General features: G+C 38.5%; 1 protein-coding gene across 2 annotated transcripts in view; it reads right to left on the minus strand.

The window, feature by feature from the left end:
- Positions 1-26,255, minus strand: part of LOC136867658 (NADH-ubiquinone oxidoreductase 49 kDa subunit) — a 127,847-nt gene extending 101,592 nt beyond the window's left edge. For both annotated transcript variants that reach the window (XM_067144720.2, XM_067144721.2), the window contains exons 1-2: positions 26,100-26,255; positions 9,003-9,228 (exon numbers count right to left, since the gene is read on the minus strand). In XM_067144720.2, coding sequence (XP_067000821.1) covers positions 9,003-9,228; positions 26,100-26,200 — 327 coding nt within the window. In that variant the 5' untranslated portion in view covers positions 26,201-26,255. The remainder of the gene's footprint in view (positions 1-9,002; positions 9,229-26,099) is intronic.
- Between the last annotated feature and the right edge of the window lie 431 nt (positions 26,256-26,686).

Below are 26,686 nucleotides of genomic sequence, written 5' to 3' on the forward strand. Positions count from 1 at the left end.
TCAAATGATTGTTAATTCGTGTCCTCTCCCTTCTTTTGCATAACGTTATTACTTCAAGTTTTAAAACATACATCCTAACATAAATGTCGTATTTGAGACTATTTATTCTTTACTTATTTATTATTCTGTACGTACCACGGAGAATTTTGAAATCCCCAGTCGCTTCCCTAATTCATGGTGTATATTATCATCAATTTTTTATTATATAATGTAACTGCGACCGTGACAAATATTACAGTACGTATCCTGCATCAAAGTCGCTTTCACCTCTATCACCTGCAATTACATCAGGAGCTCCTCGGGGCAGATTTCATAGTTTGGGTCAACTTTTGTGAATGGATACTAAGACAAGTGGCAAATGATGGAGCACACATTTCGAAAATCTTGTTTTTGGACGAATCACAGTTTTACAATAATGGTACCGTGAATCGCCACCACATGCATTATTGGACCATTGACAATCACTACTGGATAAGAGGGGCAGCATTTCAGGTACGATGGGAGTATTTGTTTGGTAACACGGGAAACTACCTCACTCTTCATTTCCCTAGTACGCCTCTTCAGTGATGCCTAGGCCATCTATGACAGCTGATGGCGGAGCTGTTTGAGGATCCAACCAGCCTTCGGGCTGAGGATTAAACATACATACAACCACCTAATTGGCCACTATGTGCGTTGATCGGCACTAGAGTATGGGATTTGGTACATATACCGGAAGTTCTCAGAAACCATATAGATGGCAACAAACAACAGCTCTACACTTCATATTCCTCTTCCTTTCAAATCGTGTCAGAGCTGTATCAGCTCGACAGCAGTGTGCGCAGCCCCTGCACAAACATAGAGAGAACAATAGTGATTTATTGGAAGTTTTATGTGGCGATTCAGGATCAAATATTGATGACCGTGATATCGATTAAATATGTACTAATTATTATGTAGGTGTATCTCTTGTACAAACGGCCTAAACACCAAATAAACTTAACATCAGCCATATTTTATTAGGTAAGGGTATACGGCGAGCTTAAAAAAAAAATCAATCTACTATTATCATGGTAAGGGATCTATCAACTGTATTACAGTTTCTAAGATATGAAGAAGAAAGTATGAACTCAGATACAGTGAAATAAAACACTATCCGAGTTCAAAACTTGTATTTAATTTTAAAATGGCCAGCCTGGAGAATTACAATGTAGGGAAGTGAGCAAGACCTCAATGTGTTCAGCATGACTGCACAACTCAGGCACTGTGCACAACCACCTGAATGCTACACAACCCAGTCAATGGATAGGAAGGCAAGGACCCGCCCTCTGGCCAGACAGACTTAGCTTTGCAGGACCATTTAAAAAAAGTAGTCTATCCACAACAGCTGGAAGATTCTGAGAGCCTTCTAAATTTAATTACGGAGGCCAACACAACCGTTATACCTAACATGCTCCAGCAAGTCAGAGTCTCAGTTCAACAGCATGCCCAAATGTGCATTTATCAAGGTCACCCTTTTGAGCACATACTACGATAGCGAACTTGCGTTCATGTACCTCAAGCCCCTTCCACCGACCATACTGTTCCCGTCCAGACCTGATCATCAAACGGCCATTTTGAGGGTCACAAACATCCGGTCACCAAGGACATTTATGCAAGACAACATGATTGTAAAGCAAGGTAAAATATTTAAGGGAAAAAAAAAGAAGAAGAACCAGCTCCTCTGAGGTTTTGAAGCAGCTCGTACTTTATTCAGTTGCTCATGAATTCACTGCCAGTTCCAAATGAGCCAACGAGGGACCTAGGTTGTCACTGGAAAATTACACTTCATCTAGTGCGCTTAGCGTACGTAGACCTAATGCGCTCTTCCATGTGTATAAAGGTTTCATTTGTTGTCTGTAATACGCATATATGTGAAGCGTGTTAAAACTATATCCAAAGGGGCAGAAGACTCACAATGTACTCTTTTTTTTTTTTTTTTTTTTGATTCTGGATACTTATCTTATGGATTCAGTGGCCTCTCCTACTGCTGCACTTCTTGCACTGATATAAAACTAACAATCATCTCATAGATCTTCCTCTGTTTCTCTCACCTTCAGTGAACGAGTACTTTATTCTCCTAGGCAGCCTCTACTAACCTCATGATTCCACCTCCATTTTCACTTCCGTACAGCAAAACTGAACTGAAAACAGTGCTATGAAAGGATAATTTTCTGGGAAACTCACTCTTCCTTACAGAATATCACCAAATTCTTGCTATATTTCTACCCAACTAAACCCTTTCCTGCCATTTTATAGCTTTCAGTAATTCATCAATGTAAACTATGAACAATAAGGTTAAAGATTAGAGCCTTGTCTAACCCCAGTAATTACTATTGAGATGAAGGCCAAGAGTGCAGGGCGGGTGGCAAGGCTACATCCTGGACAATGATGGTGCAGCGGCGGAAATGTGTGCGAACCAGCAGCAAGCAAAATAGCAATGGCGGATGTTGAGCCTCATGATAAGGAAGCTCTAAGCTGATTAAGAATGAAGAACGTGCCCAGAATGATCTGGAAGTGGAAACTTTGTTAATTTTTGCAGGCCTAAATAAACAGTGATCCCAGCAATATCAAGAAAGTCATGCATCAATCGCGAGTGAGTTACAAGACAGTCGCAGTACTGAAGTTTTACCATGAATGAAAACTGTCTTTATTACACAGCATGCGACGAGCTGTGAAGTCAACGATTCAGGAATAACACTATGTTGTGAGAAGCGCTGTATGATGTGCCAGTGTGCAGTGTGTTCAACCATGATGAGCAAACTGTAAATATTAATTTAACCCTCAAACTAAATCATGATATTTCCAGTGCATATAAGTATGGAAATTAAAATATAAAAGAAATGAGGAGAAATTTCAGATAGAATTAAAACAACACAACCCTTTATCAGAAACAGAAAAGTGTAGAAGAATGGACCAAATTAAAAAACACATTTGTAAGCTGCGCAGAGATGATCTGTGGTAGAACATCGGCAAGAGTGAAGGAAAAGGGCACACCCTAGTGGAACGAAAAGGTGAAGGAGGTTTTTAAATAAAAGGAGAAAGCATGGCAAGAATGGGATAGAGACAGGAAAGAAGGAAGTAAGATTAAGTTTTTTCTTCAGGGCTGCCAACAGTGGGGTTCGAACACACTATTTTCCAGATGCAAGCTCACAGCCAACTTGCCCGGTGTAAGACTAAGTATCAGGAAATTAAAATTACATGTAAAAAAGTGGTAAGTGAGGAAAAGAAAAAACGCTGCAAGAGATTCATAAAAGAGTTGCAAAAGGATGTTGTATGGATTGATAAAAACTAAGAGAAAAGAAAAAAACTACACAAAACAAGTGGAGGAAGAGAGTGGAAATGTAATAAGATGTAGAGGAGATAAAAAATAACTGGAAAGATTATTATGATAAACTCATGAATGTGAGAAATGATGAAGAAGAGAGTATAGTGGTAAATCAGGAGGATCAAGGAATGGAGAGTGATACTGCAATGGCAGAGGTGGAAATGGCTGTTAAATGAAAACAGGAAAAGCAGCAGGGATGCAGGACCTATTGGTCTACAGTGGTTATATAGCCTGCTAATGTGTTTATGGATGGAAAAGCAAATAACTGATGATTGCTGTAAATGTGTAATAATACCAGTATTTAAGAAAGGTGACAGGAAGGTATATGACAATTATCAAGGAATTACACTGTTGTCACAAGCAGCCAAAATATTGGAGAGAATAATAAAAAGTTGCACCCGGAAGATAGTGGATTCAAACCCCACTGTCGGCAGCCCTGAAAATGATTTTCCGTGGTTTCCCATTTTCACACCAGGCAAATGCTGGGACTGTACCTTAATTAAGGCCACGGTCACTTCCTTTCCACTTCTAGCCCTTTCCAATCTCGTTGTCGCCATAAGATCTATCTGTGTCGGTGTGACGTAAAGTAAATTGTAAAAATAATAGAAAGGAAGAAAAGAGGAAGGGTGGAAAGAAATTTAGAAGAGCAGTATGGGTTTTCACAGGGCAAGTCAACAACAGATACTATATTTACCATGAGATTACCGATAGAAAAATAGTGGGAATATGGAAAAGATCTGGTGATTGTATTCCTTGATCTAGAGAAGGCACATGATAGTAGAGAATGGGTGTGGGAAACCCCAGAAAGAAAAGGATGTGGAAGGCAATCAACAGAACTAGCGAAAGCAATGTAAAAGAACTGTTCCAGTTGCGTCCAGACTCCAATGGGGAGAACAAATTGGTTTGGAAACCAAACTGGACTAAGACAGGGAAATGCATTGTCTTCACATATGTTTATAATGGTTATGGATGACATTCTAAAGGAAACAAAGGCAAGATATGGGGAGGATGATATAGCGATCTGGGGAGTCAATAGCACAGAAGTGCAAATCTACCTGTAGGCTTTAAATGACAATATTCAGAAATATGGTATGAAAATCAGTGTGGAGAAGAGCAAAACTGTGGTGACCAGAGGAGAAAGGGGACAAAACCTTGAGGTGGTTGTATACTTCAAATATTTGGGAAGTGAAATAATGCCAGATGCAAGGTTGGATTAGGAGATCAGCAGAAGCAAGGTTGGATTAGGAGATCAGCAGAAGAGTACAAGTGGGAAATACACTTTACCAGGATGTAAGGAACATGGTATGGAACAGAGAAGTTCCTATGAAATGTAAAGAGATAATGTACAAGATGTACTTTTACCCCCATATTAACATATGCATCAAAGACTTGGACTTTGACACAAAGAAATGAGAGTAAAATTCAGGCCAGTGAGATGAAGTTCCTGAGGAGTAGGTAGGGAAGACAAGGAGAGACACAGTAAGAAATATTGAGATCAGAAAAGAGATAGGGGTAGAAAATCTGAGTGATAGGATGGAAAAGAATAAATTGAGATGGTATGAACATATCATGACGATGCAGGAGGGAAGAATACCAAAACAAGTGTTGGAGGCTGAGAGACGGAAAGAGGGCAAGAGGGAGGCCTAGAGCAAGATGTCAAGAACAGTATAAGAAAAAGAAGACTGGACTAGAGAGTGGTGGAAGGAGAGGCAAATGTGGAGAAGTACCATCAATCTGGCAGGACTTGGACAAGTGGAAATGAAAATGATGGCACTGTCATGTCATGTCACGTCAGAGGATCATTAATGGTACCACGTATAGGCAGGTGAACAACTCTGTTACTAAAGAAATTAAACAACAGGTTATTGCCAGCCTGGCAACACAGGAAATGACTGAATTTGAAACTGCTTCCTGTTAAAAGAGCAAGCTTGTTGACCGGCAACATCAATAACGCAGTTCCAGGGTTAATAACTTAGTGTATCTTAAAACATGCACCCTCTCAGAGTAGCAATGTTTAGTTTTAAGAACCTTGATAACCTTCCCACTATATTTCACTATCCCATGCACAATGGCACTACTGTGTTCACTTCCTACAGCAAAATTTCAACGAGAAGATTCAAAGCATTCCTTCAGCCTCTTCTACAATCCCCTAGGATCTACAATGAATTCATCTAACCTAAAATGCTATTAATTTTTCTTTTTCCTGCCTTTGCAAGATTATAGATAATGGTCCAGATAGCATTCCTTACTATCTATGTAGTTTTCAAGGTTATTTCTAAAATCCTCCCATGACTTATTTTTGGACATTGTAATTGTCTGTTTGCTTCTTTCCTCAATGTGTTGTTTATGTACAGTCTCAAAAAAGTGTATGGTACACATTTCTCAGAAACAACTGAACCTCTAAATCTACCATACTGTTCATTATGGGTATTAACAGGCTTTGTATTTACAGGGAAGGTGAATTACAATTTATCGCAATAATTAACATTAAGTCTGATAAAATATTAAATGCTAGGAACAATGAATACCATGCACTCAATAATTTCTTAGCAATTACTGTATAAGTCAATTCTCATTAGAGCCATTTTTTATATTCCCACCTTCCATCTTTACAACACAATTCATCACTCCACCAAGATGCATGCTTATTCCCTTCTTCCCAGACTATTGTTCCAATTGTGTCTACTACAGCATCCCTGTATGCCACTCATTCTCTTTCCATTCTGTCCGCCATCTAGTAGGCCTGGAGTCAAACGGAATGTTGAAACTGACGAGCAGACAGCCAGATGGTGTCAAATTCAAAGCCATACGACGATGATGATTATTATTATTATTATTTATTTACACTGTTTATGCCCACATTGGAGCACCAAAATTATACAACAGTCTTCAAAGAATAAGTTCAACTCTTAACATTTGACAACTTTTTTCCTTTCCTGGAACTTCTTCATTCTGGGTAATGATTATTATTATTGTAGCATACTCACTGGTACAAGATTTGCCGAAAGTGTTGTTAGCATTAACAGGAAATATCTGTGAACCAGAGTGCTGGTCTTATTCATGCACAGTTTAGCGTGGATATATCCACTCCTAGAGTAATGATGAAAATAATAATAATAATAATAATAATAATAATAATAATAATAATAATAATAATAATAATAATAATAATAATAATAATAATAATAATGTTCAGAAGAGGAGTCTACAGCCTAAAATCATTTGAAGAGAAACCACTAAAACGGAGGCCAGAACGGATCATTTCCAATGAGGAGAGAAAGATGAGAAGTGAAAGAATTAAGAGGTTTTGGGAAGAAGAAAATAAAGGCCAGGAAGTCATAAGTTCTATGCGACCCATAGTTGGCCAAATTCAGAAACATGATCACGTCCTAGTTCGAGAACCATGGGCAATGGCTGAGTGGTCTAATAAGTGGTCCTGAGAAGTAAGGATACCAGCTGCTACGGAATGGGAGTGGGCATCGCGGAGATATTCTGCTAGGGGCTTTACGTCGCACCGACACAGATAGGTCTTATGGCGACGATGGGATAGGAAAGGCCTAGGAGTTGGAAGGAAGCGGCCGTGGCCTTAATTAAGGTACAGCCCCAGCATTTGCCTGGTGTGAAAATGGGAAACCACGGAAAACCATCTTCAGGGCTGCCAATAGTGGGATTCGAACCTACTATCTCCCGGATGCAAGCTCACAGCCGCGCGCCTCTACGCGCACGGCCAACTCGCCCGGTGGAGATATTCTGAGGCCTGGGACTATGTATAAGGGTAGTATCCTGTTTCACAGAATTTTCACCGAGCACGCTCAGAACATTTTAAGCAAGTCTTGGACCTATGGGAGAATAGAGTCCCACTCCCATTTTATAGGCGAGGGACTCCTTGGAAACAACTTTGCAAACAAAATGGAATATGATGGGGAGCTATCAATATTAATGGGGTTTACGGAAGAAAGTAGAACTGGCCGAGTCAGCAGAGGATGCATCTGGATGCGTTAGGAGAGATAATGAAGAAGAGAGAAGAGATGATAAAGGGTACTTGATGGGTGTTAAAAAGAGGAGGGCGAAGTGCGGAGTAGGGCTGTTCATCAAGAGGAACACAAATGAGCTAACACAATGCAAGTAGATTTGGCAACTGGAGGATTAGAACGAGAACTGTCTCAGTCTACTCACCTTGTGAGGGTGCAGTTGAGGATGAAATGTACAAGTTTTATGAAGCACTGAGCGATAGGCCTATCATAGTCAGCGTCAACAGCAAGGACAGGATAGTGCTGATGGGGGATTTCAATGCAACAGTTGGAAATAGAACTGAAGGATACGAAAGGGTGATTTGTAAATGTGGGGAAGATACAGAAACTAATAAGAAGGGGACGAGTTTGTGCACTTTTTAAGGTGTTGCTCATAGGGTCAGTCGTGCTGCAATAGTACTTTCTGACCCAGTGAGGAAAGCAATGGCAAACTACCTCACTCCTCATCTTGGTGCTGCCATTGGTTTTTGTGGTTTCCTTATAACCGCATAACCTTTGGTGGTGCTATTTGAGGATCCAACCAGCCTCTGAGCTGATGACCAAACAGACAGATGGGATTAGCAGCTACAAATATATTCTTCAGGCACAAGACTATTCACCACTATACATGGGAGGGAAAGGGCACAAAATCCACAATGGAATACAATCATAACAGACTTTGAAGTCAGGAAATTGTTAGGAATGTCCTTGTTTTCTGGGGATGTTTCGAAGATACAGACGACTATGTAATCCGTAGTGAAAAAGTAAAAACTGTCTGCAGACGAATAAGGGTAGAAAATCTTTAGAATGAGGAAATTAGGCAGAAGTACATGGATATGATTAGTGAAAAAGTTCCAAACAAGAGACACTAAGTAGGTTCAGTATACAAAAAGAGAATGAGTGGCATACAGGGATGCTGTAGTAGAAACAGCAAGGGAATGCCTAGGAACACCTACATGAAAAGATAAGAAAAAGCAAACTTCTTGGTGGAATGGTAAAGTGAGGGCAACTTGTAAATTTAAAAAGAAGGCATATCAGAAATGGCTTCAAACAGGGACTGATGCAAACAAGGAACTGTACACAGATGAAAGAAACAAGAGTGAAACAAATTGTGAGACAGAAACTTTTACAGACAGAAAATGACAAACAGTGCAGAAGTTAAAACAATCAACCGATAATAAAGTAATTTACAGAAAGACAGGTTAGTGTGTGAAGATGAAGTAATGCAAAGAAGAAACAAGGACAAACATGAATTTACAAAACAACTATCTCCATTTCTTCATACAATGCCATCTTCAAAGACTCCGACAAGCTCACTTCTGCTTCCGACCAATATCAGAAGGGTGGGCATCAACACTCCTCCAGGGGCCAAAATGACAGATCTTCAGTTTTGAAGCGAGAAGTGTAGGATAATTAAAAAGCTGAATAAATATGGGAAAAGGGAAGAGGAACAAGATAACAATGAATACTAGTGGTAAAAGATTTAGGAAAGTGGGACAAGCACAGAAGGAGAATATGACCAAGAATAGTTCCATAATGAAGCTTTTAATTTGTAATAAGTAGTACAGTGGGAAATAAAATAGACTGAAAATCACATCTGCAGTAATACTAATAAATTTCACAAAGCAGAAAAATACTTTACTCACTTCTCCATCCAGTTCAAGAACTAGACGCAAGACTCCATGAGCAGCAGGATGTTGAGGTCCAAAATTTAACGTCATATTCCGAACTTTCTTCTCCACAGGAATCAGCTTACCATTCCAAGGAGGCATCTTCCACTTGGATGTGATTTCATCAGGGTACATAACAGGACCATCAAACTGCTTAATAAACTCTACATCTGGGAACCATTTCTTGGCACCCCGCTGAGGACTAAAAATCAGTTAAACAGAATGCACATCCAATAAAATGGAAAAGTGAGAAAAAAGTGTAAATTGACACATGGAATGTGTGCAAGTACAGGAATCAAAATAAATACAAAAATAAGCAGCTTAAGACTGGATGGATATGGACATGAAGTGGACTCCATAGTAGCTGCACACTTTACAACATTGTTCCCTGATGTTTTGCATTACATTGTCCTCCCATTCTTCCCCCATATGGTCTCTCAACACGTGAAATGTGTGGAACATGTATGGAGCTCCAGCATTGTCCTCTACTTGAAGTTGCTCAAGATGCAAGTGGCAGGCATAATAGGAAAACAAACATGTAATATAGAAAAGGCAAATTTTGGTGGATCGACCATCCAGGAAACAAAAATTTCAAAAAATGTGACTGGTTATCTTAGAGCTTTATTGAAGAAGAGAAAAGTACAGGGCTAGTGTGGAAACTGATGGGGCATTGTCTATGATTGGCTCTAAATCGGGTTTCATAGAAAGTTTAAAAGAAGCTTTGCATTTAATTAACTTACAGCAACATACTGGATTTCTTGTACCCACCTCAAGAAAACACCCTAACAGAATATGGCAATGAGGAGATTCCTCAACATATAGGCTACAGATATTCATACATCTTCATTATAGACTGTTATACCTTTCAGCATTCAGTCTGCAAGCCTCTGTTAATTTATTAATCGCTGCCACTATCCTCTATTTGTAACTAGTTCTGTGGTCTTGTTTAGTTCCATATCTCTTATTTTTAAATCATTGGAAACCGAGTCTAACCATCATCGTCTTGGTCTCCCTCTACCCCTCTTACTCTACATAACCCAGTCCATTATTTTCCTATGGAATCTGTTTTCCTCCATTCGCCTCACATGACCCCACGACCGAAGCCGGTTTTTGAGATTCCTCAATTAGCAATTTTTTTTGGTGATATAAACAAAAATGTTTTGCTCTCAGAATGGCTTCTAGTAAAGATGATGGTTAAGAACAAATATCTTCAAAAATTTTACACAATTTTTCTGAATGCTTAGGTGAGCTGACGAAGGTGCTTTATGGAATCTTGTGCATTGCAGTATCTACAGTACCTTCTGAAAGAGGATTCAGCTTCTTTAATAATAATAGATTTACTGCAGCCAATGGCCAATTTTAAAACGCAGAGATAATTTCATTTTCTTCAATACAGTTCACGAGAAATCTACTGGTAGTTCTTTTCAAGCTGTAGAGCAGATGATATCTGAACTATTGTCACAGAGTTCACAAATGCACTAACAACATTTTAAGTTTCCAATTATTATTCAAGTTCATTTTCAGGGGTTTTAGACACACTGGCATTTTTGTTTGGTTAATTAATACTAAGGTAATTAATACATTAAATGTATTTAAGTATTATACTACTTTCCCTGCTGATTTCTTATACTATATCGTCCCTCCTCTGGCAAACTAACAAATCTGCAAATTGTCAAAAAATTAGGAGAACTGAAAGAAGTTGTGATTACACATGTCAAATCAATTTTTCATTATATAAGTAATAAAATATAGATCAAAAGTTTAGAACTACAGGTTCCCTTATTTGTCACTTTCGCTAGTTTGCCCCAGTGGGGACGATATGGTCTGTACTGATAGACTATTGCTATATTTGGGATTGGTATTTATTTAATTGAGATCCATTATAACTTCTGAAAAGTTTGTACTTTCTGTAACTCAGTTACTGAAAAATGTGAAATTTTTAGCTTACAAAGGCTGAAAATCAGAACAGAGTCCAAACTTAATATTTTCACATTTCTATTTGTACAAATACACATAGGGCCTAGTTTTTAGCATAAGTTTTATACTGATTTTTCATATATTATACTTGTAACAGAATTATAGCATTAGAGTAATGGAATTACAGTATAGGAAAACTTAATTTGGAAGTTCTCTATTGGAAAACATAAATGAAAAATGGCATGAAATCATTGATAACTAATTGAACAAAACCTTAGTGGAGGTGACTTATGGGTTTGTTGTGAGAATAGTAGCATTGCTACTTGAACAACTTACACACCCAGTGGAAACCATTTTTGAAGGGAATTAATTGTTTTTGTAGCTGATGTGATGCGACTGAAAAACAGCATTCATATGCTACACAACGGAATAACAAACAACTTCAAAGCAATAATTGATCAGCACCTGAAAAGTACGAGTGTTCAGTCAAAATACCCCTCACTGCAAAAGAAAAAATGAGGGCATACAGAGACTTAAGAAGGTTGAGGAAAAATATGAAAAAGTTAAGAAAAACAACATTCTTTAATAATAATAATAATAATAATAATAATAATAATAATAATAATAATAATAATAATAATAATAATAATAATAATAATAATAATAATAATGTTATTTGCTTTACGTCCCACTAACTACTTTTTAAGGTCTTCGGAGACGCCGAGGTGCCGGAATTTAGTCCCGCAGGAGTTCTTTTACGTGCCAGTAAATCTACCGACAAGGGGCTGTCGTATTTGAGCACCTTCAAATACCACCGGACTGAGCCAGGATCGAACCTGCCAAGTTGGGGTTAGAAGGCCAGCGCTTTAACCATCTGAGCCACTCAGCCCGGCTACAACAACATTCTTAGGAAAGCAAATGTGTTTTAACAAGACGACTATTGTTGCTAAGAATAATATTGCCGACCAATCAAGTGAACTATGTATGGAAAGTTAGTCTAATGAATGTTCTAAAGTTAGTAAATTTGGACTTTAAGGTGAAGCTGAAAGTAATTTCATATGCTGGAAGCAGTGGGAAAATATGCACAGGAAGACTGAACTAGTGAAAAAAAAAGTAGGTGATTGTGTTGCAAACTTAACAAATCAAGTGCCATATTTTCATCACACATTTGTGAAAAGAGCGCAGTCAAGTTTTAAAAATTCAAGATAGTCTGCCAAGGTAAATGAAAACAAAATTGTCATTCAAATAGACTTCTCAGAGAATTATACAATGAAAGAGCAAAACGAAATTTGAAGCGGTTATTGGTCCCATGACCAGACTGCCTTATTTACTACTGGTGTGTGGTCTCAAAGGCGTTGCGAACATGGTAGTGGCATATGACTATCTTTTCTCATGATAAATATGCAATGTGTGTATGTGTGTATATACATATACACACATATTTTTCTTTTCATTTGCTTTATTACAAGTTATAAATCTCATAGTTAGGTCCGTACTGAGCAACATAAACCATTCTGAAAGACTGTTTGTTGAAGGTCTGCCTATTTTTTTAGGCATCTTCAGTCGCTGTTCCTAATATATAAGATCAAAATTGCTAGGATCCTAAGCTTTATGCTTAAAATAATTGCTTGATGATGATGCTTGTTGCTTAAAGGGGCCTAACATCCAAGGTCATTGGCCCCTTAAGATAACTGCGCTAACATAAATTGCTCTGTCTAAAAAGTTATGCTTATGCATGCTATATATTTTATAAAAACATCTGGCTAACATGAATTGCTCTGTCTAATAAGTTATGCTTATATGTACTATAGGCTCCGTGTGCTGATGGGAGAAATACACCGCTGCGCTGCAAGTGGCAAACATTGTAAGTTTATGCGTTTCACCGTGCACATACCCGCCGATGTCTCACCGCGTGCTGCCATGGCCGACTAAATAATTAAGAATTTTAAGAATTTATTGCAGCCAGATGGCCATATAAAGGGATACAACAATAGGTTACAAGGTTACAAAGTAAGCATGCAATACTGTCACACAACATACTGCGGTTTACGGATGCTCGAGGCGGTTTAGTCTTTGCTATAGTCAAGTATGCTCTCTTCCCTGTTACTACACACGTGTTATGTGGTATTTGTCACCTGGCTTCTCACAAAGAGAACATATACATTCTTTGTTCGGTTCATGATATTTTATGTTTTAGCAAATTTTGTGATGGGAGCCGTGAACGGCGAGTCTTGTGACTACGTTTCTTAGTTCCTCATTTTCCTGTGTCCATCGTCTATCGGTCATTGCTTCCGTTGTGTAGAAATCCAGTGGTATGTCCTGTTGCTTCAGATGCTTCTGCTCAAGTACCTTCTCCATTTGCAGGGCAGATGGCAGGTGTAGTTTGAATCGGAGGTCTTCAACTAAATAATAACAGTGGGATTTCAGAGTGTTTTATGCAACAACAATTTCTTTTACAAGAAAAATAATTTGCAGGAAATAGCAACAGAGCAATAACTGCAAATGTGATCAGAAAGAAACATTGGTTCACTATATATCCTACCACTTCAGGATAGAGACAATGTAGTAATTTACGTAGGCCATCAGTAGTGGTAATAACGAGATTAGTGTTCATATACACATTCATAAATGCTGTCTTCAGAGAAAATAATATCCTTGGTCTATTTCTAATGCGATATGTTAGCGTAGGTTAATGCTGTTACGGAGGCAATTAATTTTAAATTTTAACTACTTTTAAATACAACGATGTTTTTTAAGGAAGGCCTTGGTAACAATCTATATTATTCCATAAAGGCGAATAACTATTTCCATGAAGTGTAAGCATATTTCAGCTGCTGTTTATGCAGTTTGCTCAGAACATGAATAACTGAGGATCCAAAAGTCCTGACTCCACTTTACTCAGAAACCACCGACAGAACTCAACATGCGTACTGATCGACCGTGTGAATGGTGTCGACCTCACATCTCAAACGTAGGGAAAGTGAACTACAAGGGGCAGAGAGCAGAGGAACTTTTTCTGATAAAAAAGGCTCAGGCTTGATGTTGGACCTATTGAAATTCCTGATATTGAAACCGCATGCACACTATCAAAAATTATGCACGAGAAGAAAAGTTTAGAATCACTTGAAGTTGCCAATAAGTGATTATTTATATTGTGTGTCAGTATTAACAACATGCTCAAGTCCACCTCTGTAACATAACGGTTGGCACTACCGAGTTTGAATTGTGATAATGCCAGAAACTTAAGACTGGCATGAGGGTTGGTATGTGGTTAAAACAGTGCATGCAGTTCATTTCAATTAGGTGTGTGCTTGAAAAGAAATGTACCACCTTGGGACGAGGACGCGAATTTACGGATGTAAAATACAGTATTTCTGTGAGCTATTGATATTGCGTAATGGAGGCCTATTTATGTAATTTTATTTGTTTACAGCCTTTCCAAATCCATTGTGTTAGGTCGTAACGGAATACCGGTACTATAAAATTTCACACTTTGGTCTATAGTACAGTACGGTAAGTTCTATTATTATTATTATTATTATTATTATCATTATTCTACTGGCTATAATTAAGACCATGGCAATACAATACTATGCGTATCTATTATGATGTGTGTGCTCTAAAAAAGATGGCCTATTGCAGCTTGCTTTGCAGATATAACATTGCTATAATAATTTATTTCTAATTGTTAAACTATTTGTAACTCGTAAAGTTATTTTGTATTAATTAAAATGTATAAATCCAGAATTACTTCTTGCGATTTACTGCTATGATCCACCGTCTTTTCAAATACATTGCATAAGGTCGTGAAGAAAACCTTTGTATCACAGTATCTATTAATGCAGCCAACAACAAGCATATAGTTCAGTCTGAAAGTTATGACATTAAAAAATAATAATCTGAAGACAGCATTGTAAAATGATTCTTCTTCATCTTTTTCTACTTATTCTCCTTCTCAATTTATTTATTGGGTTCCGCTTTCGCGTTATACCCAGCCACTAGTCATTTTATCGAGTAAAACCAAAACTATAAAGGATGATATATTAATTGTAAAGAGGGGGAGATAAGAAATTAGCTGAAAAAAATACGTAGGTATTATATTATACTTTATCAAAAACAAAACAAAAACAAACTTGGGATAGAGAATGTACAGTGACACAAGGTTCTACTCTTCGCGTCAGTATGATCTATCACGGCGGTTATCTACATCACAAACATGACCCGATCAACACATAGGGAATGTGGTCTTACATTCTAATAATGGCTTTAGACAAAAACATAGAAAGCGATTCAGCGATAGAGGGCCACTGTAAAATGATTGAATATAATTTATGTATGTAAACATCACATACATTCCAGCTTCTTATGGTCAGCTGTTGATGAAGGTGCCTCTAAATAGTTCTCGTAATCTCCACCCGCAGCAGCACATTGCTATACGCACGAAGCCTATACATAAAAACATTCGGCTAACATGAATTACTGTCTACAAAGTTATGCTTACGCACACTTCCCATATAAAAATATCCTTGATGTGATTGTTACACTTTAAAACTCAATTATATGCTGGTTCAATCCAATGTTACTTATAATGACATTAGGCTAGCGTGGATCGTTCAGTCTATGATGTCCAACGTGTGTGCAACCTATGGAAACTTCACAACTTGTCACATTTTTTGAGATAAAAATTCAGTTGTGGTTTCAAGGGATGTTGTTGATGCGGTCACTTGTCGTGATTGTTTTTCCTTCTCTATTGCATTGTAATGATTAAAATTAGGTAAACCGGGCGAGTTGGCCGTGCGCGTAGAGGCGCGCGGCTGTGAGCTTGCATCCGGGAGATAGTAGGTTCGAATCCCACTATCGGCAGCCCTGAAAATGGTTTTCCGTCGTTTCCCATTTTCACACCAGGCAAATGCTGGGACTGTACCTTAATTAAGGCCACGGCCGCTTCCTTCCAACTCCTAGGCCTTTCCTATCCCATCGTCGCCATAAGACCTATCCGTGTCGGTGCGACGTAAAGCCCCTAAAAAAAAAAAAAATTAGGTAAAACAGGGCTGCCTGCTTTTATGTGGATCGGAAGAGGGGACTTCTCAAGATCGTTTTTTCGGTTTTGGACCTTATTGCCTCATTAAAGGGCTAAGAGTTTGTAATGAGAAAAGTGTCTTAGTTGTGGAGTTTATGTAAATATATATATATATAAAATAAGTTTTGTCTGTACATTGCTCAGAATTTGAAAAGAATGGTATTTCTGTATCGGTCATGTCCACAGTAACAAGGAAATGCACTTTTTACTTTTCCGTAATTTCTGTCTGTATGTATGTATGTATGTATGTACACGCATCACGAGTAAACGGCTGAAGAGATTTTAATGAAAATCAGTATGAAAAGTCGGGGGATGAGCCACTACAATCTAGGCTATAAATAGTTTCATTCACGCTGACTGAAATGGTAGTTTAGGGGAAGGCCTAAAATTTAATTCTCAAATATTTATATTATTAGTGATCCTATCGATAAATACTACATAACTAAGGTTATACAGAATTAAATTTATAATCATTTATGACATATATTTTTAGCATACCGGCTATGATAGAAATATTCATGAATATGTATTTTTGTTGCTAAGCCCATATCAATGACGAGCCACAAGAAAATGGGTAAACAGAATTTAATGAAATTCGGCTTATAGTGTCTGGGAATAAGAAACTACAGTCCAAGCTATAAACAATTTTATTCACCCTGGATAAAACTGTAGTTTAGGGGAAGGACCCTAAAATTAAAATACCTATGTTATCGGTTCTATCGAATAGTACTACATAACAAAAATTATAGAGAATACAATTTCCGACCATTTATGTTTTATTGAGTTTTACCGTACCGACTATGATAAGAGAGGTATTTCAGAGTCGGAAGAAAACTAAATGTGAAGGCCTACAATATCAAAAGCGCATAACACAGATCAACAATAACACTACATTGACCGTTGTTTGTTGTGATGTTCTGTGTCTCTTATGCTGCCACTCAACTCGGATAGATTGGATTACTGCTGCGTACCAAGTGTAACAGCCTGACTGAATATTGGCGAGAAATAGCTGGGGAATTAGAAACCTTTCTTCCTTAGCATGCCATTCTTCTGGTTCATACATTTTCTGATACTGCTGGTACGTAACATACTGGTTTATCATAGTATTCCAGCTATTCAATCCCTACTCTGACGCGCTGTTTTGAATGAGCAGTGTGCATACTTAAGGCAGAGGCTCATTTAGTAATAGTATGACCTGGTCTAGAATTACAATTTAGGCTTATTCCAAATTATACAACCACAATTCACTAAGTAACTCAAAATTCAACCCTGAAATGAGCCGTTTCTTAAGCAAAATTTCTTCCTTTTCACTTTTATTAAGCTCTACATTTATTTTATTCCAAATTAGCTGCGAAGAAATGGTTTCTCCTCTGGCTTGGAGGAAAAATCTTGTCTCCGAGTCAGCTGTTTTCTTCCCCCACCCACTCGCTAAAAAATGACTAAGAGTGTTCAGAAATCACGGCTGTCTGCGGCCTGGTCATTCCAGCTCTGGAACTTTGGACTGTTACATCGGCAGCGTAGTAATGTTCGTTAAAAGTCAGAAAATGTGTGGTTTTTCATTTGATCAAGTATTTCATATGAAAGCACTGCTTTTAATCGCGCCATTCCTACTTACGTCATTGTAATGACTTATGTTCATTTCAGTTGGGAAAAGCACTAAAACAGTATTTCTGAGGATGTAAAAAGGCAGGTGGAGAGTGAGTGTCTGCCATTATAATGAAAACTCCACCATCTGATTGTGACTGATGGTAGACAAGCGGGCCTACCACTACAATGAAAATTCCCTAACCCAGTCTTTGTATGAGGAAAGACGTTTGGTGACTTCCCCGTTGCGTTTCTAGGGCAACGTTAAGAGCTATGCAATTTAATACAATCTTGCTGTTTGCCCGAGGTATAAAACAAAACATTGGGCGCAGGTGAGTTTATAGATCCCGGCTCCTGAGTATTGGTCTTTGTTGGAGTTGACGCGGTTGTGATTTAGGAACATGCCTTGGTTGGTATTTCATGTTTTAAGTGTAAGTATAACTTATTAGACAGAGTAATTCATGTTAGCTGGATGTTTAAAAAAAAATACAGCATGTATAATTTTTTAGACAGAGTGATCCATGTTAGCCCAACTATTTTAAGCATTTTATCATAAACAAAACCTAGGATCCTAGCAATTTTGATCTTAGATATTAGGAACAGCGGATGAAAATGCCTAAAAATTAAGCGAAACATGTCCCACTTAAGACATAGTAAAGATGTAACATTATTTAGGTAAAATAATAAAAAACATATGTCAAGATGACACTGTATAAATCATACTACACCCCTTCCTCACATATAGCCTGGAAACTGCTACATTAACAAGAAAGGACAACTCGAAACTCCAAGCAGCAGAAACGAAGTTCCTACGCACAATGATCCAGAAGACCAGGAAGGATAAAATCAGGAATGAAAAAGTCAGACAAGACGTAGGACTTACTCCAGAAGATCCAAAAGGCAAGACTGAAGTGGTTTGGTCATGTGAAAAGAATGAGTGCCAATAGGTCTGCAAAAAAGGAGTATGAAAGAGAAATAAGGTGAAAGAGACCAGTGGGCAGACCTAGAAAAAAAATGGACAGACTTAGTGAAGAAGGATGTAGAGGAGAGAGGACAGGATTAAGAGCGGATATTGAACGAAGAATGGTTCACGGACCGAACAAAATGGAAGGGGCTTGTATACCACACCTGGGAAACTGGAGTTGGTCAACAATGATGATGATATAATGTATTGAAAAGGTGGACCCTTCAGAAACTTCTTTCAGAAAATTTGCTTTATGTCGCAACGACACAGCTGTAACTGAAACTGTGCAGACTCTTGAAGATTTTGTAAAAGTAGCCGAGGCTACGAACAATGGTAAGATAACAGGTGCCCGAGTGTCAGAAAAATGGTTACAACATAAACTGAAACTAGACACACAGTGGAAGTGTATTAAATCAATACCAAAACTCCACGGAGTTCAGGATGAGAAAGTAATAGCACCAAATACTGTTGAGACCAAATCTTGGTCTTCATCGGATGATAGTTTTGTCCATTTTACTACTGATGAGGATGAAGTAACAAGATTACAAACAAGTGGTGGTGATGGATTAGGAAATGACAGAATTATTCAACCTAACTGTGGGAACAATTCTTGGGTGTTGGTGCAATATGCAAGGTAGAACAAGGAATTGCATTACGTTGGAAAAGTAGTATCAATTGCAAATTTTGTACGTATAAGGTTTCCTTTCTGATAATGAAGAAAAAATAAACATTTATGTGGCCTTCTATTATTGATGTGGACTTTGTACCACTCTGTGATGATTTAAAAGTTCTCCCACCACCTGAAATTGATAGGCAAGGAGAAACTAACCAACTTTTAGGGTTTGCTTGACACGAAATGATCACACAAAATACTCCTGCAACATTCCAGAAGCTACAATTGATTTTAATTTGTTATTACTTAATGAAAGAGTTTAAAAAAAACATTTATATAATTCCATTACCATCTCCTTTTTTATGTTCTATTAAAAATGTACTTCATTTTTTTGTTTTAATACATTGAGATACAGACTGTATAATGTGTAATAATTGTGTAGTTAATGTTTCACTTAAACATTATCAATACATCCAGATGAATAACATTCAGAATTGTAAATATTAAAACTGATGTCTTTTCCTGTAATTCCATTACCAGAGACACTTGACATCAAATAATGTCTTCTAAATGAAAATAAAGGGCTTCAGTTTTTCTTACTGACATAAGAGGATTGCAGTAATCAAGAAGCAACAAAAGTAAACTTCATTTTATGATTACATGTATGTTTTATTTATTACTATACAGTAGAGTCTCGATTATCCGATCTAAACGGGACCTGGAGTATGTCGGATCACCGAAAATGTCGGATAATACAGAATAACTTTGAAAATGAACTAAAACGAACACGAAGGCTATACTGTATTACTATGTTTTACGGTACTCTATTTATTGACTTACCAATTCAATTGTACAGTAGATGCAATACTGAACGAAAACATTCCAAATATCTTACGAAAAGAAACTTGTCAACAATGTCTGCTTGCCTGCTGATTCACGTTTTCTTGGTGTGAGATCCCGCCATCGACGATAATCCTTCACTGTGAGTCATCGTTTTCTCCTTTTGTTCTGCAATGCCTCTTTCTTCTTCATCATCATCCTCATTTTCTTTAGCATTCACAAAACCAATAAAATCAGAGTCAGTTAGTTCAAACAGCTGATCTTGTGCACACCACTTACTCACATGTTGAGTCGTAGCATCCTCACAGCCAGGAATGCAATTCAGTAAGGGACAATGTTTTCCATGTCTTCTTGTACCACCTCCTCTCGATGTTCATCCTCACTCAACAATATGTTCCAAGACTTTCTAATGTCATTGTTCCAACTTCTTCCCATGACTGCGCTATCAGGTATGCCACGTCGTTCATGCTGTTTCGTGTTAACTTTTCTATCATGTCGTTGCCATTGTCCATTTTCTCTATCAGGAATGAAAGGAGTTTCCGCCGATATTTTCTCTTCAATGTTTCCAGCACACCTTGGTCCATTGGCTGGCATAATGACGTCACGTTAGGAGGGAGGAACAGGAACATTAACAGAAATGTTTTTAAATGTCCTAGGCTTCTTTGCTTTGCCGATCATAAACAATTTTGTTTTTAAGTTCCCAGTAATATTACTACAGGCGAGAACAGTAACTCTTTCCTAACTACACTTGTAGCCAGGTGCAGACATCTTGGCTTGGGCTGCGAGAGTTTTGATGGCAGCATCTTGAAATTCAGCCCAGTCTCATCACAATTTAAAATCTGATCACCGGTTCATCTTACAGCAAGATTTATTTCTTGAAATTCCCTTTTAAATTTCACAACCTCATCGGATTTATCTGACAATTTTTCTACACAGATATTAAGCTGCCTAATGCCGGACCGTTTTTCCCAACCGATCGAACCACCCAGCACTGGCAGTAAAATTAGGGTCTCCTTCATTAAACTCCTTCTGGAAATACAAAGCCATTTATTGCAGAATGGGTCCAGATAATGACAGGCCTTTTTCCCGGTTTTGAGTGAACCAATGAAATAGTGTTTCACTTAATTTTTCGTACTCACATTTTTCATTGTTTTTCTAATTTTCAGTGCATCACTTGCTGCTCTGGTAGAGCACCACCTTTCAATATCTTCCCTCTTATGTTTCCAGTCTCCCACTATAACACGTCCAACACCATAATCTGAAGCCATTTTTGAAGGGTTTCCGCTTTGTCCAGTCTCCTTAACCCACTCAACTTGTCTTTCACAGAAACAATCACTTTCTTCCCTTTACTCGCCATAATCACAGAGGATATGAAAACTATAACATCCGCACCCAGCCAATACTACACTGAACAATGACTCGCTGCACCTGTCCTTGAGAAAAACCTGGTCCTATCGCATGACTGCCAGTGCTTGTCTCACGGTCGCATCCTCCACATCGGGTGTCCCAGAAATGCCTCCACCTAAAGATCAAATTCAGCCTATCAATGTCGGATAACACGGAATGTCGGATAAGCGAAGGTCGGTTGAGCGAGACTCTACTGTATATTGAAATACTTTGAATTTTGTAAAACCATTACCATGGAATTGCCCCTATAAAAAAAAAAAAAATTAGCGTCTATCATTTAGTGCCAGGAGTGTCCGAAGACACGTTTGGCTCGCCATTTCTGTAGCTGCTTTTGCCAGTACACCCCGTAGAGGGTGAACTTCATGTACTGCTGTGAGGATGTTGTCTGTAGGTGTAACTGTAGAGCTATGAATGGAAAGGAAGCCGCCGTGACCTTGAGAAAGGTACCATCCCGGCATCTGCCCGAGTTGAAATGAGGAAGCCACGGAAAACCATTTTGAGAATGGCCGACATGTGAGCCCTTCTCTGTCTCGAGTAGCTGCGCCGCAACGCACTGAGCTACACTATTTGTAATAATAATAATAATAATAATTGGGGCGCACAATTAGTTCATTGGCTTAGCTGCTGCCTTCCCACCTGAAAGGCTGAGGTTCCAATCCCAGTCAATCCTGAGTTAAGATTTTCATCTCAAAAATCACGTGATGTCAAGAAGGGCATCCAGCTTTAAACCCTTGGCCAAAATAAAAATGAGCCTGGGTGGCTCCAGTGAAACCAGAAATAACTGGGATAAGCTGAAGAAAGTTTAGCGATTTCCTACAATACAAAGATCAGACACTACAACACGACTGTTAGCTAGAAGAACTCATACTTTAAGTATAGATAAGATAAAATTTATAAATAATAATAAAAAGAACTCATACTAAGTCAGAGTATTTGATACCGAAAAAGAAAGAGGAAGTGCCAAAAAAAAAAATTAAAGAGAGAAATCTTGTAGAAGATCCTCGGACTGGAGAAAAAAAACGGATGAAACAGAGGAGGACAGGAAAAATGAAGACCTACAGGAAAGTGGAGATCGCAAATACTACCGGGCCGAGTAGCTCAGACAGTAGAGCGCTTGGAATCTGAGCTCAACTTGGCGGGTTCGATCTCAGCTCAGTACAGTAGTATTTGAATCTTCTCAAATACACCAGCATTGTGTCTGTAGATTTACTGACAACTAAAGGGACTCAAGCGGGTCAAAATTCTAGCACCTTGGTGTGTCTCAAAACTATAAAAGTAGTTAGTGGGACACAAAATCAATAACACTTTTTTTAAATGATTACAGATACAGTAGGTACACGAGGTTTGTGGGCACCTCTTCAGAATGAATAAATGTATGTTGACAAATAAAATCTTGAATTACATCACCAAACTAAAGTCAAACACAAAATTGGTTGAGAAAATAAGAAGACACAGAGAAAGTTGGGGGATCTGTCTAAAATAAATCTGCCGAATAAAGTTTGACGACTTTAAACGGATTCCAGGAAAAGCAAGAGTACAAGGGTATAGATCGTAAGTAAGAAACTCCACATTTGATCCATATTGACACAGAATTCCAGAGAATAGGAGAGGAATTATCTACCTTTCAATATAAAATTAAATGGAATAACTAAAGATTACACTATTTCGTAAGTATGGGACCGGATTCAACCGTTGTGTAGGGTCATCTTCAGCCATGTAATTTAAAACTGTCAAGTTATTAAAAGTATGTAAGTTAACTTTAACAAAATATGGCAACGTTTTTATCGGCTTACATATAGTAATTTAATGCGTTTTTAAGGTCTGTGTATGTAGTATTTTAATGTGTTTTTATGTTTTTGGATGTTTTTCTTTTATTTTTAGATTTTAAATGTTTTGTATACTTTTATTAACTTGCAGGTTTTAAATTACATGGCCGAGGATGACCCTACACAAAGGTCGAAACGGTCTCGAACATATGAAATGGTATAATTTTTTGTTATTCCCTTTAATTTTGTATTGAAAAGTGGATAATTCCTCTCCTATTCTCTTGCGAGCCAAGATCTGGTTGGGTGAAAGAAAGCACCTCAGTTAAAGTATGAAGGAATTCTGGGAGAAGAGAATAATAACCAGCAGTCCACAATAGGTTGAGCTCAAAGGAATAATAAGAATAATAACCAGACCCGTGATGTAGGGGTAGCGTGTTTGCCTCTTATCTGGAGGCCTTGGGTACGATTCTAGGCCAGGTCAGAGTTTTACCAGTATCTAAGGGCTGGTTCGAGGTCCTCTCAGCCTACGTGATTGCAGTTGAGGAGCTACCAACGATGAGACAGCGGCTTCAGTCTCGCATGCCAAAAATAACGGCTGCAACAGGATGAGTCACCTGACCACACGATACTACATAATCTGCGGGCCTTCAGGCAGAGCCGCGGTCGCTAGGTAAGACAACGGCCCCCGGGGTCAAGCCAATAGTGCCCAGGCATTTATTTTAATTTTAAAATAACAGTCCGGCTCCTTGACTGAATGGTTAGCACAGAAGCCCTCACCTACGAGGTTCCCACGTTCGATTCACGCCCTGTTCGAGGATCCCAATCGTGTGTGGTTAACTCCTCTGACTCAAGGACTGGGTATTTGTGTCTACCCCAACACATGCCCCTTCATACACACACAATACACACCACCAAATATCACAGAAAGACGCAATAGTTATCATGCACACAGGGGCAACTTAATATATTTTGATAGCATAATTCATGTGTAGTACGCGAACTTTTTCTTGAGCCCTAGTTCCCATTATGCACTATGGAGTTCAGGGCTCAAGAAAAGGTTCGCGTACTATAGAGTCAGATTACAGTATATTCATATACAGGAGTGGTATTATTATCAGAGTGGAATCACTGCTAACTGATGGCTGGATGCATGCTTGACACCTAACTGTAAGAGCTTTTCACAAGTAACACAACCCAAATGACAGTGTATTGTTCTGCACTCTACAGTCAACTACTACTTCAAGAACAGTAACCGACACAGTAAAAAACACTGATGCTAAGTGCTGCCTCCACTCCTCAACTGACGCATTCCACAGCATCGAGCGCTATATGGGGTAGCAACAAGTTACTAACACCACTTTCCGGTAAACCAGAATCTTATCAGTCACCATCAGTAATTTTGTCACAAATCAGTAATCTAACCACCACTATTATTAATCTGTTACTAACAATAACATAAGAGTTGGCTGTGCGCGTAGTGAGCTTGCATTAGGGAGATAGTAGGTTCGAATCTCACTATCGGCAGCCCTGAAAATGGTTTTCCGTGGTTTCCCATTTTCACACCAGGCAAATGCAGGGGCTGTACCTTAAGGCCACGGCCGCTTCCTTCCAACTCCTAGGCCTTTCCTATACCATCGTCGCCATAAGACCTATCTGTCGGTGCGACGTAGAGCCCCTAACAAAAAAAAAAAAAAAACAATAACATAACGCTCCCAATCAGTATTATGACACTGACAGTAGTCGGTAAGTTGACCCAAGATTGCTGTATGAACTAACCCTGTCACTATCAGTGCTTTCCAGAGAACCAAAATCTAACCTGTCACTAACGGTAATCATCAGAGGTCATTCCCCTCGAAGTGTTATCAGTTTGTCCACACTGTGCTTACACTATAAATTGGTTATATTGGCAGCCACGTAAAACAATTGTTCATCATGCGAGGCAGAAAAAGAGCGAGGAGAAAGAGAGGAAACTATCCAGATGGTTAGGAATCAAGATCAGATCAAAAGTAATAAAGAAGACATCCAGAATTCATAATTGTATGACCATGAACTAAATAAATCTCAGCAATTATTTTCTTCCACTTGATATAATTCGTGTGGCTATTTCTAGCCGGGAGCAGCCCTTGTAAGGCAGAGCCTCTGATGAGGGTAGGCAGCATATGCCATGTGTAGGTAGCTGCATGTTGTGGTGGAGGATAGTGTTATGTGCGGTGTGCGAGTTGCAGGGATGTTGGACATAACACGAACACCCAATCCCCGAGCCAATGGAATAAACCATTTAAGGTTAAATTCTCCGACCCGGCCGAGAATTGAACCCGGGGCCCTCTGAACCGAAGAGCACTGTGCTGATCATTCAACCAAGGAGCCGGACTCCACTTGGTATCATACATACTTTGCCCTAATTTTCTGAAGAGGTCAGACAGACACAAACTGCCCTGAGGGTTCACACACAATTTACTCATGGGTCGCTCAACACCTACAGTACCCAAAATGCAACCTCCATAACAAAAGTTTCATACACACAAACGCACGAAATATTTTAACCGAATAATCCAAAACGCAGATTGGCCAAGAGACAGGACAGGTGTGGAATTATTGTCTCCAACGTCTCTTCACCAACCGTGAATCTCAAGACAACAGAATGCTATGAATAGGCCTATGACTGTAACTTGTTACTATATCGAATAATTATGGAACACTGAAAATTCTGGCGAAAGCAAAACCTATGTTTACTTCATTGGAATAATAAATGAATTTAGCAGTAAAAGGGAGACTCCTAACCGCCTGAGGCAAAAAGTTACCAATGCAAAGGAAATCTAAGACTCCTATTCTTTAAAAAAAAAAATATGGTTCAATAAAAACTAAAATAATGTATAAGAAAATAAACAGAAACGATATATACTTCGCAAAAAATAACGACGGCCCGAGCTGCAAAAGGCTTCTTCCTCCTAACGTTACACATGTTGGAGATTTCCGCACTACATTTCCCAGCACGGCCGCCATCTCTCGTTTGCCCAAATCAGCTGTACAGAAAGTGCTGCTACAGAGGCGTTGCGGATAATTCTACACCTCACCGTATCAAGGAATATTATCTTGGGTATTCCATCTCCTTTGTAAGAAAATTATTGTTGAACCAGGACTTCTTCTTGATGGCTTTGGGCTCCTAATATTTTGCCCAAAATTAAATCTAACGAATCCCATCAAATAACCTAGACAAGACAAGACAAAAATCCCTGAACAACAACTTGGTTTCACCAAACAGAAATCCGCAATCCAAGCAGTAAGTTGCTTGCAGAAAGACAGAGGAACAGCGTTGGAACTTCCAAGAGGGAGACTTTATGCAATACAGTATATATAGACTTCACAAAAGACGACTTGTTAAAGAGAAATCTTATAATGGAGAAATTAGAAAAAATCGTTGGAAAAAAATCAAGTAACAAGAACATTAATAGTTGTCACAGTATTCTTCAAATAGAAGTATTTAGCAAA

The sequence above is a fragment of the Anabrus simplex genome, chromosome 1 (assembly GCF_040414725.1).
Source record: "Anabrus simplex isolate iqAnaSimp1 chromosome 1, ASM4041472v1, whole genome shotgun sequence".
NCBI classification, from domain to species: domain Eukaryota; kingdom Metazoa; phylum Arthropoda; class Insecta; order Orthoptera; family Tettigoniidae; genus Anabrus; species Anabrus simplex.